At 39.9% G+C, this 15,046-nt stretch overlaps 2 protein-coding genes across 4 annotated transcripts in view; both read right to left on the bottom strand.

Moving 5' to 3' along the window:
- The window catches only part of RABGAP1L (RAB GTPase activating protein 1 like), a 262,600-nt gene that overhangs the window by 160,687 nt on the left and 86,867 nt on the right, over positions 1-15,046 (bottom strand). The window lies entirely within an intron of this gene.
- On the bottom strand, positions 6,398-11,448 carry GPR52 (G protein-coupled receptor 52). The gene is made up of 2 exons (XM_064454438.1): positions 11,310-11,448; positions 6,398-11,233 (listed from the first exon to the last, which is right to left on the bottom strand). Exon 2 carries the CDS (start codon positions 9,422-9,424, stop codon positions 8,339-8,341), a length of 1,086 nt encoding a protein of 361 aa, XP_064310508.1. The 5' UTR covers positions 9,425-11,233; positions 11,310-11,448; the 3' UTR covers positions 6,398-8,338.

The raw sequence follows: 15,046 nt of genomic DNA, 5'->3' as shown, positions 1-15,046 counted from the left end.
TGTATCAACAACCAATCATCAGAGACATACTTTTCCCTAAAAAAGCTTCTCAAGCCAGGATAAATCAGAAGAAAGGAGCTGCAAATGCATAGGGATAACATGGACAAAACTTCCTGCTGCACTTAGGCAATAACCCTCATATATTGCCATCAGAATGAAAGGAAAACAATAAAGTATCTCTGTAAATCCCATACAAAATGCTGATTCACCACCAAAACAGAGTTTCTTTAGTTAGCAACATTTACAAATTAAATCAGTGGCAAATAATATTTCAGCCCAACAGAAGAGGTTGGAGAACTTGTCATCTGCCGATGAGGCTTGTTGCCAAGACACCTGAAATCCAGTAAACAAGGTACAGCAACAGCTTCTTTTAGATACAATGAAATGCAGCCTTAAATAGATTTAAGACTAGGTATAGTTCCCTTCAAGGACATGATTTTTCTAATATCCTCATAAAGGTTTTCACATGAGTCAAGTGAAGAACGCATCTATGTAACAGAAAAACTGAATTTAAAAATTTTACTTCAGATTTCAAGCTGAACTTTAAAAAACCCCAGAGCCAGAGATCAAGTAAAGCACAGCCAGAAAAGAAAACTAATTAATTGGTTGCGAGTTCCCAAGGTAAGTGATCACAGAAAATATGGTCTCCGAAAGTCTTGAGTTGAAAAATCAAAAATCTTTAAAATAATTTAGCTATAATAGCATGTAGTTATGCTTATATTTTATATTTATATTTATATTAGATTTCTTGCTTTTCTGTATGTCACCTTCACAAGCCAACATGAGATATTGACTGGACAATATTAAGAAGCCAATATTACAGAGAAAGTAGGTTTGGATATAGGTGTTTAATTTATAGTCTGTGTTTGCTGTTTTGGCTTTGGTAATTTTAGTACACACTTAGCACTTATCCAACTCTAGCCAAAAAGTGGTCCCTTGAAATGAAGAAAAAGCTGCCACTGAAACCTTGCCATTATATGACTCTTTACAACGCTTATGTACGTATAGTTGCATTAAAACTCATTATAAAGACAGCAGTATCCCAAATCTACCTGATTATAATAAAATTATCTTATGAAGATCCTATTGAGGGCACAGATGAAAGACTAATCTGTTCTTGACCCAATGACAATTCATTACTCTCTCAATTACAACGAATTTCCTTACCATTGAAAACCCTAATAAACAAAGCTCTGCAAAAATCCTGTTGAGGCAGTTTGAGGCATTATGGCCTTCAGCTGCCTATGCCACCCCTTCTGTGGAGGATTAATTGCATGTAGTGAAAGCATGAGCAGAGGACACGCACATGCTTCAGCCACGCCAGCGTTCTCTGCCATACATCCCCACCCGCTGCTGAAAATGGGTTTGGGCTAAGCTGCCAGACTGACCCGAAACAACCAACGGAAGAGGAGGCGAGGCATGTTTCATCCTGCTGCCAGAACGGTAACAATTGAAACCACCACGGGTTGAGTCAGTGAACATGAATCAGAGGTTTAAATGGCACGTCGTACTGAGAGAGACCTACGTGAATCTCAGCAGGAAACAAGGGGGTATACATATTCCAAAGTGACACAAGTGTTTTGATTTGACAAGCCTCATTTAAGAACAGATGCAAACGCCGAGATAGAGTAATACAGTGGCATTAAGGTAAACTACCGAAAAGAGTAAATAAAGGTTACCCGTTCTCTGTGTTTGGCCTCCCAAAGCCACAACCTCACCCGGGCTTATATGATGTAATAATTTCAGGCAACAGATGAGGAGCAGTCCGTCTGAGGAATGGTCAGCTCTTCTGTCTCACTACACAGTTCCTATATTTGTTTCACCACAACAGAACAGCTAATGAGAACCTGTATGCTATAATCACTTAATAAACACCAAAAATCTGTGGGTTCAGCAGATGTCTTTCCTAAGTCAGAACAAATTCGCCTGGTCATGGAAAATAACATTTGTCCATTTATAACTCTAAATTTAGTTGTCACACAAGAACAACTTTTAAATAATACATGCACAAGCATAAATAACACTGGAGAGATTGTACAAGGACTAGAAACCTTCACCAGAAACAGTTATTTTAAGACTTTCCTGCCTAAATTGTATGAAATTAATAGTAGTACATCTTCCACAAGCAACATACTTTGTCTTCTCCCAGGGTGCCCTTACACTTTCCTAATCCACTATCCTATTCTTCATTTAAATACCTCATTAAAACTGACTTCTTCCATGATGAAAAGAATTTGTGCTTACTGAAATTATTTATAGAAGCAGGAAAAAAGAGACAACAAGCATTATCTGTTTCATTTAAAGAAAACAAAGAAACAAACAGCAATGCTGTCAAGATGCAGAAGTGCCCTCACATGATTAACACTCCCAACTTCACCTTCTCAAAACCTTCCTGTTTCGTCCCTTTTTCTAATACTGCCCATTCTAAAATTTACATTGCAAGCTTTGAGGCAGGGATGAACATTGCATACAAAAGACAAAACTCTTTTCCTGGTAATCACGGCACTTAAAAAAGTTTCATTTTGATCCAAATCACCTTCTCTTTGTTCAAACCGAGTCACACAGTGATTAAAACGAAATGCCTTCAGCATTGCTGTCACATTCTTCTCAAGAGGGTTAAGTCTGCCGGCAGTCGGCATGAGACTGATAAAATCCCGAAGATCTCCAGGCATTTTTACTGCCTGAAATTGCTTTTCCAAGCCTCCTATCAGTGCAGCTGAAAGCACTAAGGTTTCCTTATATTCCTCCTACCTTTCACAGTACTTGGACAGAGGAATAGTTGACAGAAATTATGGATGTAAAAGTGACGTTTGTTAGTATTTTATCGAGGCTGTGCTGGGGCACAGAGCCATTAACAGCTGCTTCTGCATTCACATACTGTTCCTTTAGCACTTAAACCTCATGGAGCTCAGATCATATTTTCTGGAAGGATTTTCCTAGTATCAGATGGAGAAAGGAGTCATTTTATTTAAGATTGACTAGAAAAATCTGTGAGTAGGAAGCTACCCTTAAATACCCTTCTATACTGATTTCACGCCACTAATCTACAATAATGACATAGTCTTTTATTAACAATTTAAAATGCTTAATGACTGCAGAGATCTATATATAAATTTAGTATTTACTTAAAAATATTAAACAAGTCTACATTAAATAGGAAAAAACCCACACATTTTACTTGAACTTCATATTTGGTTTAGCAAAAATCATGTAATCTTTGGAAGATACTACCTTTAAGCAATGTTCCAGGTAATATTTCAAGTAACAGAAAAACACTGCCTCAGTGATGCTTCCATTTCTAGAAAGGTCTAAAAATCAATCAGCATCTAGTTAACAAAGTAATGTTTGGTTTTGCCATTCAAAAGACATGCATAAGATATTTTAATTTTTAAAAATCTAATTCAGCTCTTTAGCAGAATGATGTACCACTCCATCCATAAAACAGCCTAAAAAGAGAGAGGTAATGGGGGGGGGGGGGGGGGGGGCGGTAAGAGGAATGGAATGAAGTCAAAAGCTTAAACTTATCCTTTTGGTGACAGTGACAATAAAACTGAAAGATCTGCAAATTAGCTGATCCTGGAGCATGGCTGGGGAGGCCGCCATCACCTTCGCTGACATTCTTTCCCCACAGCAATGTTGGCCTCCTGAACCTCTGGCACTTCTCCTTAGCAAAGTCAGCTCCAGCACCAGCATGTTGCTAGGCACACTGCAACTGAGTTTGAGATCTGTTGAAGGGATATATTCCCACCATGAGCAGTGGCTTGGATTTAGAGATACAGATCCTCAGCATACAAACACCAACATTAAAAAAAGAGAAGAATTAAAAAGATTTTTTTAAACCCTATATGTTAATTTGCTTGACTACAACTGTAATATGGAAATATAAAATAGTTTCATGTTGAGAACCAACTGTGAGAGTGTACGATCTGATGCATTTCCCATCAACTCAATATCCTGTTGCAGCAACTATCTTATTTTTTTACAGTTAAACTTAATTTTTAGATGCAAGGTGAAATAGCTAATGAAATAACTAATCATTGCATTGATACCCTTTTCTCAATAGCCAATTTTGAATATTGACTGGTACGTTCTTTTACCCAAGGAAGGACATTTATTAGTTTTGCTGAGCATGAAAACTAACTGTGCTTATGGATATTCAGTTGTCAAACATTAATTAATTAAAAATAATCACAAAAGCAATATAAATGCTATTTTGAAAAGGTTTTCATAAACTGTACCTATGAAAGGTGGCTCAATAAAGCAAAACACTACAAACTTTTCAGGAGAGAAAGCACAAAGATTCTGCACAAAAATAAACATAGCATACCTCATGCTTTACCACGAACCATTACAAAATGGATTCTTAAGCAAAAATGGGGGTGGGGGAGAATCTTACTATAAGACAATAACTAAACTTTTAAAAGACAGCATTGTGCTTTTCATTACTAGAGATTTCTTTCCTTATAAATAACAGTTTTTTAAGGAGAAATTCACTTAGGCATTCCAGAAAATAAGGAAGCGCATAGAAATTGAATTAAGAAAAAATTACTTTTCTGGTAGCGCTTTTGCCTCCATTACACAATTATTTTTTTTTTACTTTTCCTTAGGCTGAAGATAAGATTCCAAAAACGGTAACACAATCAACCTTGACATAGCCTACACTACAACCATAAGTAGTCAAGAGGAATGTAATGGCATAACATAATCTACCTGCACAAAGGAGTATATATATGTATATATGTTATATATTCATCTTGCTTACCTATTGGGCATATTTCTTCACTATAACCTTTTTATTTAATATTTTACTTATGTTTTCTTCTCGCAGGAACTTCTTTTAAAGGAACCTAAAGTTTTAGCAACTCCCTCAATATATCTGTATATGGAGAGACGTTATTATTACCTGTTTATCAACAATTATTTTAATCTGCTGATTTCTTTGGTCAGTATCTGGTCACCTGTTTACTAGGTATTTCATAAGTCATAAAGATCTTTAGGCACGTGAAAGTGGGATGTGTACTCCAGATGCCAGCTTTAAAATTCTCATTCTTTAATCAGATTTTCATACAAGAACGTGAGACTTCATATAATGACAGAATGAAAATCAAAAGTGACAGACTGGGTGACTGGAATTTCTATTGGAATTTTTTTATCCATTAGAACAACCAGCCTTATAATTTTAGAAGAGGATTTAGCACCAGCTGGAATACTCAGACAGCATTAGTAAAACAATAACAAACCTCCCTCAAATAGAATTTGAAATAATGAGTTTAGAAAACACTTTCAAAAAATAAAACACACTAAATTTAAAAATTCATGTGACTGACCACCAGATCAAATCCTGACATCTTGCAAACAGCAAGAAGAAATGCAGTATTTAACTCTGCTGAGGATGTTTAGTTTGACAGATTCCAGGAGACCAGGAGACCAGGAGACTCAGATTTACAGAGAACAGGCTGAAGCGTGATTTTACAGCAACTGAAATTCAGGGACCAGATAAGATAATTAGCGTTCTCGCACCAACAACATTAAGCCAATGTTTAAGAAACAAACCCCTCAAAAAGGGCAAGGAACATAGGAACCTATGATTTGTTTCCAGGGTACTGGATTTCTACTATATTTTCTCCCTCCAACGACAGCCTGAGGAAAAAGAAAATCTTCAGTCCCACCTGACAACTCCACAAACTCAGCACGATGGTAGAGAGAAAAGTATTGCTAACTCTGCCCTTGAGGGCAAGAAGCAGGTGGGCTGGTGAGTAAACCTTGTGCTGCAGCCTCTGAAGGGAATCTCTCTTTCTGACCTACTGTTTGCAGGCAATAAAGCTTCAAGTTGCTGTACATCAGCTCCATTTGCTGAGGTTATACAAGCAGGGTTCAACTAAGGCACTACCGATACAAATGAGTTAGCTTGTGTATTTCTACATATTTGAAGTTGCAGTACCATGCTAACAGTGCATCTACCGCCTCCAGGCTGTATTGCTTGATTTTAATAAAAGGTTAGTTTAACTTCAAGCATTTTACAGAACTTTTCTTGAATTTCAGGAGGTCCCATAGAAACTTGTTACCAGGAATGCCAACAAACACCAGAATCGGTTAAGCAGCCACCTCTGGAGCACAGAAATAAAACTACTTTATTGATATGGAACCAGCCCCATGGGTTGTGAGAAGTGAGATACTTCATTTTCCTTGTCCAAGTCTTGCACGCTGAGGACCTATTAAGCAGGAAACAATGGCAAGATAATGACAAAACAAAAGGAATCAAGTCACATTTGTAAGAGGCGGCGAGGTCACACAACCTTATAGAGCAGCAATCAGCCAAAAAGAGCCTTCTGAAATAAACCGCAACTTTTCAAAAGAAGGCAGCAGACATGTTGCTGTAAACGTGGAGCATTGTGAGATATGTGCAAAGAATACTACCCATTTATCCACGATATCTATCAGGTCTAATTGTCAGCAACAGTTCAGCTTAGCTAAAGCAATGTTTCAAGTCCTGTTTCAATCTGCTTTAAAGATTGTGCCATGCTATAAACCAGTATATAAATGTTTAAGATGGCAAGTAAGCAGCTTTGAGGTTTGGATTTTAAATCAGACACTTGAGTCCTAACCCAAAAGAACTTTCACAGAGAACGGAGCGTAACATCAGGGAACTAACGCCAACGCTGGTTTTGATATACATAATACTACTTTATTCCATTGTTTCAACTTTCTTACAGGTTTAAAAAAACGTACAGGGGTTCAGAACCACCTCAACAGAACAAAGAATACATAATTAAGGGAGATCTAGAGTCAAACCACAAGTGTGCAAGCGTGGTTAGCTTCCATTACAAAAAGTAATAGGCACGATCTTTACATATGCATTTTGGTGAAAGAAGGAATAATAGTGCAGTGTTAAAAGGCACCAACAATCAATGATTGGGCCTTTTTTAAAAGCCAATAACCATCTAAGAAAATTACATTTGGTTCAAAATAATAATTTAACTATTTTATTGATTGGCATGCATCTGAACCCCTGGCAATTTATTACACGAACCTAATGCGTGCCCTTGCGAAATAAAAAAAGATTTCATCAGTGGACCTGAAAATCAGTTCAGTACAAAAGGCAATACTGAAGCTCTTTGCCCGTATTTAATACTAAACTGCCTCGCTCTCCTCCTTCAAGAACACTTGTCTAACAAACAGCTATTCAACAACTGCACAGAAGTATTTCTCTTAAAAGCAAGTGTAATTTTTTAATCCTGTAGCATTGACCTATTCCATGTGCTAGGAAAACATTAGGCACAGACCACAATTTACGTTTTCTCTAAAAAAAAATACAGTATGTGCAAGCTAGGTTCACACAATGGATTGACAGCTACAACAGTAAGCTATTTAGACTTCCCAAAGAAAAGGGCTAGTTAGTTTTAATTTTCTAAGCAGTGATGCACACCACCGCGTACGATTATCATATTTGCATTAGGATTATCTGTGTAGCCAATAAAGGAAAAAGCTTTAGTACACCCTAAAGGACACTACATCGATACTGTGTGCTCATTTAACAGGATCAAGAGAATGAAAGATTGAAGAAGTCATTGTACACAGGCAGCTGCAGTTACTCAGCCAGCCAGGAAGGGCTATTGCTTTCTGCAGGAAGAATGGTTAGAAACTCAGTTTACCTCATAGGTGCCCACAAACTAAACCACTTGGACGTGATGGAACCTAGGGATGCACAGTATGGGGAAAAAAAGGGGAAATGAGAGGGAGAGCTTCTGTGAAAGTTGTACCAAAATGTGCCATTTTATTCAAAAGCATCATGCCTGATGTAGGTTTTATGCACTGCAGATTGTTCGTACAACTGAAACTTGTACAAGATGTGAGCAGAGAGAGAGAGCTGATTATTAATCTGCAATATCTACTATAGTCCTCAGGTATATAATTTATGGATAGCCACTTACTGTGTTGTTGATTGTTTCCTCTTAAATATATTTAAATTCAGAAGGCTACAGTATATTCTGACACAAAGATAGTAAGACAACTTTTCTACAAGGGGGAAAATATAAGGTAGTAACTAACTTTTATGAGGAACCTCCTCTGATGTGGTAGTTATTTCATGCCCTTTGGAAGATTTTTAGTTCTGTCGTTCTTGTTTGTCTCTGTGGAATCGCTCTCCTCACAATTTTACAAGAGCTATATTCAAACTCAGAGACCCCTCTTACAGCAGCCTTTTCCTTTTCCGCAATCACTTTTAAACTCACTCTAACATCACGGAAAACTATTCAAGTAAACATTTCTCTTCTGGCAAGTTTCCAGATACAGCAAATACTATCAAAACTCCATGTTTTATTACATGCGCCAGTTTTCTTTAAATGGAGCAGGAATTAGCCCGTTTTCTTGGTTTAGGGTCCCGGACATCCCTGTCTTTTAGACACATACAAGATGAACATATTGTCTCTGACAGTCTCCGCAGTCCCAGCCTGAAAACACTGTTGGAGAGGCTATATATCACACAGTTGCAGAAACTATTGCTTATAGCAAGCCACGTCGTTAAGAAGGAAAGCGCTGGGTTTTCCAACACCCTAGAGCTCTCCAGCAGAAAGTATATGATATAGGGGAGCCACAGCACGTAGAAGACACTGGTTATCCGAAACAAAACCATGGCATAGCGGCGATCGGGGCTGTGTCCAGTCTCCCCAGCAGCATCCACTTCATGGCTAGGAAATCGAGCTCTCCGATCATTTATCTCTTTGGTGTGCTGCCGGCAAATTTTAAAGATGTGGAAATACGTGAAACATATGACAAAGGCAGCAGGAGCATATAGTAAGCACACGATAAAGCCAGTAAAATAGGCGTTAGTTAGCCAGGAGGTAGCACACCATTCAAAAATATCTCCATGGTAACCAGGTTTTCCCCAACCAAAAAAGGAAGGCAAGAAGATCAGACAAGAGTATATCCAGATCAAAATGATGCAGATTCTCAAGCGACAAGGTGTGACCAGTTGATTATAGGAGAGAGGCTTTGTTATAGCGAGATAGCGATCCACACTGATGCAAGCAAGACATGCCATAGATACGCTTTTTAGCACAGAGATGATATATCCAAAAACTTGACAAGTCAAGGACTCGTGGACACCTGTCGAGTAGTGGAGCAGTGATAAAGTAGGAACCAAGCAGCTAACTCCAACAAAAAGATCAGCATAGGCCATGGTCTGAATAAAATAGCTGGTGGTATAATGATGCAGAAGTGGAGCACAGTGAAAAACAAATATCACAGTTAAGTTACCCGCAATAATTAAAAATGTTAGCAAGACAATAACAACTGTCTCAAGGATACAGATGTCAACTGCATTGTAGTGACCAAATCCAAGAGGGCAGGAGAGATGCTCAGATATGTTCATAACACTAGTGCTCATATTCAGAGTCCTCCATTCAATCCATCGGGACTGGTTCATGTTTTGTGATTAGGAAACACTGCAATCTGAGCCTTAGCGAGTAGATGACCTGCTTAACAGCAGCTAAACTCTGCTTCAGCGTCTCACGATCTCTCTTTGTAGACACTGCCAATGCTTACATTTGAGAGGATTACAGTCCCATAGCTGTTGATGCCTCCTCAGCATCAGTGCATCACCTCTGGCACGCCTTAGCTTTAAGGAAAGAAAGAAAGAAAAGAAAAAAAAAAAAAAAAGCCAGAAAGAGAAAGGCCACTGATCAGCTCCTCCAGTGCTCTCGACCAATCTTTAGCAAACAAAAGGCACTTCTAAAACAAACAGGTACGGTGAAATAGGGAAATAAAAAATTACAAAAGAGACACATTCATTTCCCAGGGAAGGAGTGGGGGGAATCTCTGACTGCTTTTTTTTCCTGAGAAAGTCATTTACTTTGGAATATAACGGGGTGAGGGGGAGGAAGGGAAGGAGGAACCTCAGTACATCTCAGGTTTCCCAGACCAGCAGTTACTGGAGATAATCTTTTTCATGTCTCAATTTAAATCACAGACTGACTGGAGAGTGAAGGAAAAAGTTCACCATCTAATGCTGTCTTTTCTGGCTCCATTCAGGAGATGCTACTCCATCTTATCCATGCTATTCATTGGAAAGGTAAGGAAAACATTTTTGTCAAGGTTAATTCCAATAGACTCACCACTGTTTGGGTATGAATAATGAATTTTATTTGGATGGAGACAGGTGGGGGACAAGGCAGATTTGTCCTCTGACTCCCAAGAAAGAAAACATACATCTCGCATACAATGAGGAAGATCGTGTCTATTCATTTAAAAATGAAAATAATTTAAGAATAGAATTTGGAGACTTATGTCAATATGCACAATTCCTTCAAACGGTTATAGTCCATTACAATTATTAATGCCAGAAGCATAATTCAAGGTCCCCACAGACAAAATAAATCCTTCTTGAATTTAATTTCAGCAATAGTAATTTATAATAACCATCTTTGGAAACTCTGCCATATCTGCTACAGTGGATCGGTACCCAGGAGTTCATAGCTATATCCATGATATTGCTCACCTCTGTAGCTACACCTGAATCATTTCACAAACCCCCATACAACGAGAACAGAAACTTCCATCTGCATTCTGCTGTGAAGCTAATGAAATGCTGGTTTGACTAGAAAAGCTGCCATTGTTTACTACTCCATTATTCTGTTATTCAGCTTCATCTTCTACATAGTTCTGGGGTTTTTAAATTTATTAGATGATCAGCATCAGAAATAGTTGCTTTTTAAAAAAAATGTTCTACCTGCAGGATATTACCTTGCTCATTTTATTCGCAGTTACGGAAAAAGGAAACGTTAAAAGAAAGCATCTTCTGTGTTCAGTTTTAAGTATATGCTTGATTAATTCAGGAATCATTAGGCGAGTAATTAATTGTATACAATCTTGCTTTTTGAAAGGCCCCTAAAATGTTAAAATCATCTTTAATCCTTGAGTTCCTGAGACTAGAAGACCGGCAGTGAGAATTAATGAATCCACATAAAATGATCTCCAAGGTCATTCAGATATTACGCTGGCATTTGCTTTAAGTCTCTTTAAAAGTAGCAGAATCTCTCCGATGTTTTTGATAGTCCTTGCTGTGTCTTCAGGAGGAATTTCAGTTACTAGAAAAAAATTCTCAATTCTATTGCAGCAGTTTGAGAGAAAGCGTTCTTTTTGGAGTTAATTTCCTGTTGTGCATCGCCACGCTGTACAGAAAGTCCTTTTGATTTTATAACATCCCAGAATATTTCCAGCTCTTCATTCCCTTCGCCTATAAGCAACGGAGCACATATAAAACGACTGCTTTCTCTAATTCTCTGCTAAAGCAATATAGCAATCTTTCTCACCTACACGTATCCTTATCAGCCGCTACAATGAACTGCTTGACAGGGGAGTCCTAGTTACTGTGGTGCGGCTGGAGCTTCTGTCGCTATTTCTCTCCTTCCCCCTTGGAATTATTGCTTGCACCTGAGTCCGCTGCTCCTCCTCCTCCTCCCCCTCCCCCTCCCCCTCCCCCTGCCCCCCCACCAGCCGATGCAGACGAGCCGGGCGCTGGAAAGGTGACTGGTTCCCCCGGCCCCCCGCCAATGGCCGCGCCACTGTCACTAGGTAACGGCGGCCGGGCCGGGCCGGGCCGGGCCGGCGGGGAAACCGAACGGAACGGAAGGGAAGGGGAGGGGAGGGGGCAGGGCAGGGCGGCGGGGGCCCCGCCGCGCCCGGCCCCGGGAGGCGGCCCCGGCCCGGCCGTGGGGCTGCCCCGAGCGGCCGGAGCCCGGTCGCAGCGGGGCAGGGCGGGCGTGGCCCCCGGCGGGGAGCCCCGGGGGAAGGCGGCGGGGCCGGGGGGGGCTCGGCCCGGCGCGGGGTTAAAGGTCTCGTGAGGTGCGCGCTCGCGCAGCCGGACCCCGCCGAACGGCAAAGTCCGCTGGAGAGACACCCCCCACCCCCAGAAATCAGCATTTAAATCTGGCCCGGCCGGTTGGCTGGAGTTGTGTAGGTGATCTGAGAAACCGCCATCACCGCCTGACAACACCGTTCGGTAATTAGTAACGTGAGAGTCATTTCATGCCCACCTCTTATTTTACGACGCTGAACTTTTGCGGACAATGTATAATTGCCGTGGTTTGACACAAATTTTGCCCTGATTAAAAGGCAAAATTACAGTCCCTTAAAAATAAATTGTTTTCATACTTATGGCAGATTTATTTCAAAACTCATCTGCAACTGGTTTCAGTAGCTTAGCAGTTTTTAATTGCTCCAACTGACTGCAAACATCAGCTTTAATACAAACCCAACTAACTGACCTCTCTGTTCACACAAACGGATGCTGTTATTCCCTGAGTAAGGGCTCAGAAATATTGTTTATGCTTCCTAAAAATAAAACTAGCAACAGAAGTACAACCATCAAAGTTATCTTACACAGACCCTCCATACATCCTCAGACACACAGAGGAACAGCACATTTCGATATCAAAATACCAACCACGAAACAGTATTTTGGGCTGTAAATCAGCAAAATACATGTGTCAAGAATGGTATTGGAGGCTTTAACAAACTAAAGTCATTAGAAACTGCAGTGATATAAATTCTTTTAGTTCCAAGGCAAACCACAGGCAAAATTTTAATAAGCTGCTCCTGGCTTAACATCTTGTATTTTGAGTATAGCCTGGAGCAAATATTCAAGGCTGAATGACAAATCAGTAGAAATGTGAAGCAGCATAAAATGCAGCAGGGTGAGAGTGGTTTGCAATAACAGCATGTGATAATTCCAAATTCTTCCATCGAAGGATTTAGGAAAAAAATTAGATCGCTTCAATACCTCAGAACAGTAAATGGCTGCAACAACAGATCTGATGACTAAATTTAGTCCCTGAGTACAGCTTTAAGCCATAGCTATCCATGCCACGGGCAGAACAATAGGAAGCAATTTTTATTCCTCCTCTTCCCACTCCTCCTGTGGGGGAGGAGGAGGAGAACAAACGGTGTGCACAGGCACGGCAGCAACCAGTCCTTCTCTCTCCCCTCCCCGGGCCAGTTCATGGTGGGCACTGGAGAAACAAAGGGCCAAAACATGTTAAAATGGATGTTAGAAAGTCTCCAAGACAGGCAGGCACGTTAGATAAGCAAAGGTAAAGCCTACAACTAAGTGGACTGCAGAAACTACATGCTCAGTGCATTCTGCTCGATAGACTTGAATATTGGTGACTCCTAAAGCTTCCAAATGTTACGCCGACCACTGAGTCACCTTGCTCACAGGTCAGATCCAGCTTATGTACAGAGCTGCAGTGCCTCTTCCTGTGTGCTCAGAGAGCTGAACTCTGGTAACAAGCACTCACGTCAGCCAAATATTGCAGGTCTTGCACAAGAAATCCAGATACTGCTAAGCAGGTAAGAGGTAACAGAAAAATCAATGGCAACCTCTGCTGGTTGGTTTTCAATGCAGGCAAAATGCTTCCCTTTCATGAATTACAATTAAAGGGACAAAGTGATTCAAAAGTAAGGAAGCTTGATTTCTTAATTGGTGGGGGAAAAAAACAAAACTCCTGCAGCGAGCTGCCAGTGGCTCTATCACCTCAGCTACTCCCAGCACCCAACTCCCCGTGGCATTTTTTAAGAAGCAGCAGTGCAAACTGCAACAGACTGACAGCACTAACTTGTACTGTATTTTACGTATATTTGGAGGCAAGTGAAAATTAAAGCAGAAATCTGCATAGTTTTGTCAGGACTAGCTATTACAGACAGAATTTTACAAGATGTGGCAATGTTGGAATGTTATATCAGAGGCAGCACATTAAAAAGCTACATGGAAAAAGTTTTCTATCTGTAGATCAGAGACACAGTAGAGACTCTGGCACAGTTTTAAACAAAACATGCTTCAGGATTTTTTATTTATTTGCATATAAAGTAAAGGAAGTGAGAAAGAAAAAACAGTTACAATGGAAGAATTTAATGGCTGTCACTAAGGCAGTATTTTACACGGTGCATAAATTCCATAGCTGGTTATGCCCAGCAGAAGGACCAAGCATTCTTCTTCAACCTGAATAGAAGGAGCACTTCCACACCTTTGTTACGAATTACATCAGCTAGAAACAACAGAAGTTACCATCCAAAACAGAAGGCTCACACCATCTGATCCTGCTGAAGACAGGGGAGATGTGGTTGGAGCTTGAGCTTTGTGTATGAAACGAAAGCCTGCAAAAGCAGTGGTGACATGAGTGACCCTGTAAAGAAGTGAAATAAAGCTTCTCAGACAGACAAAGTCCATACAGAGGTAGATCTAGAAGCAACAAGCAAGGAAACAATCTATTTCTCATTTCTTCTATTCGGAAAGGAATAGGAATATTTGTTTTCTAGATATTATTTTTTTTTTAAGGCAACAGGACTGATAGAAGCAATTCCTGCAATGCACAAAAAAGCATCTCAGTTGCACCACTCATTTCTCATTTGAGGTCTTTCAGGGCTCTCTTTGTTAAAATATTGGATGGTCAGCTGGATTAAATGGACAACGGTAACTTCTGTAAAATCTTTTTAAAAGCCATTGATTAGAGCGGGGAGATGCAGCTGAGAGTGTGGGATGAGGAACATAAGTTATTTACTTAGATGCAGACCTGAATGACAATGTTGATATGCATACCAGCTCCTTACCTCTTCTTCTGACCAACTCTTTTTAAAAAAAAGTATTATTTTCATTTATCCACTTTCTCCTTAGCCTATAGAACAAAGGCGTTTCTTCAGTTTGCTTCATTTTTATCATAACTACCTCTGACATTTACTTGTCCATCACATCCTATGCTTTTAATGCCTCCAGAAAAATTCTGTTCTACAAAGCTTGCATCACAGCTTAAAGAGGGAGCGGAGGAAGAAAAATCAGTAGTTGGCTTAAAAATTCTCTGTGTGTATGTGGTTGGGGGTTTTTTGGGGTGTTTTTTTCTGGTGGTGGTTTTGTTTTGTGGTTTGTTTTGGTTTTTTTTTTTTACGTCAGACTACTGTTTGAAGTTGCTCTCTGAAGTCATATTGGTGCTGTATTTAAGGTAGAAATCAGTTTGATTTGTTATGTGGAATATGAAGGCTCTTCCAAAAATCCACC

Source organism: Phalacrocorax carbo, chromosome 6, assembly GCF_963921805.1.
Source record: "Phalacrocorax carbo chromosome 6, bPhaCar2.1, whole genome shotgun sequence".
NCBI lineage: Eukaryota > Metazoa > Chordata > Aves > Suliformes > Phalacrocoracidae > Phalacrocorax > Phalacrocorax carbo.
The sequence above is the reverse complement of the archived record's forward strand: the minus strand, read 5'-3'. Positions and strand labels throughout refer to the sequence as shown.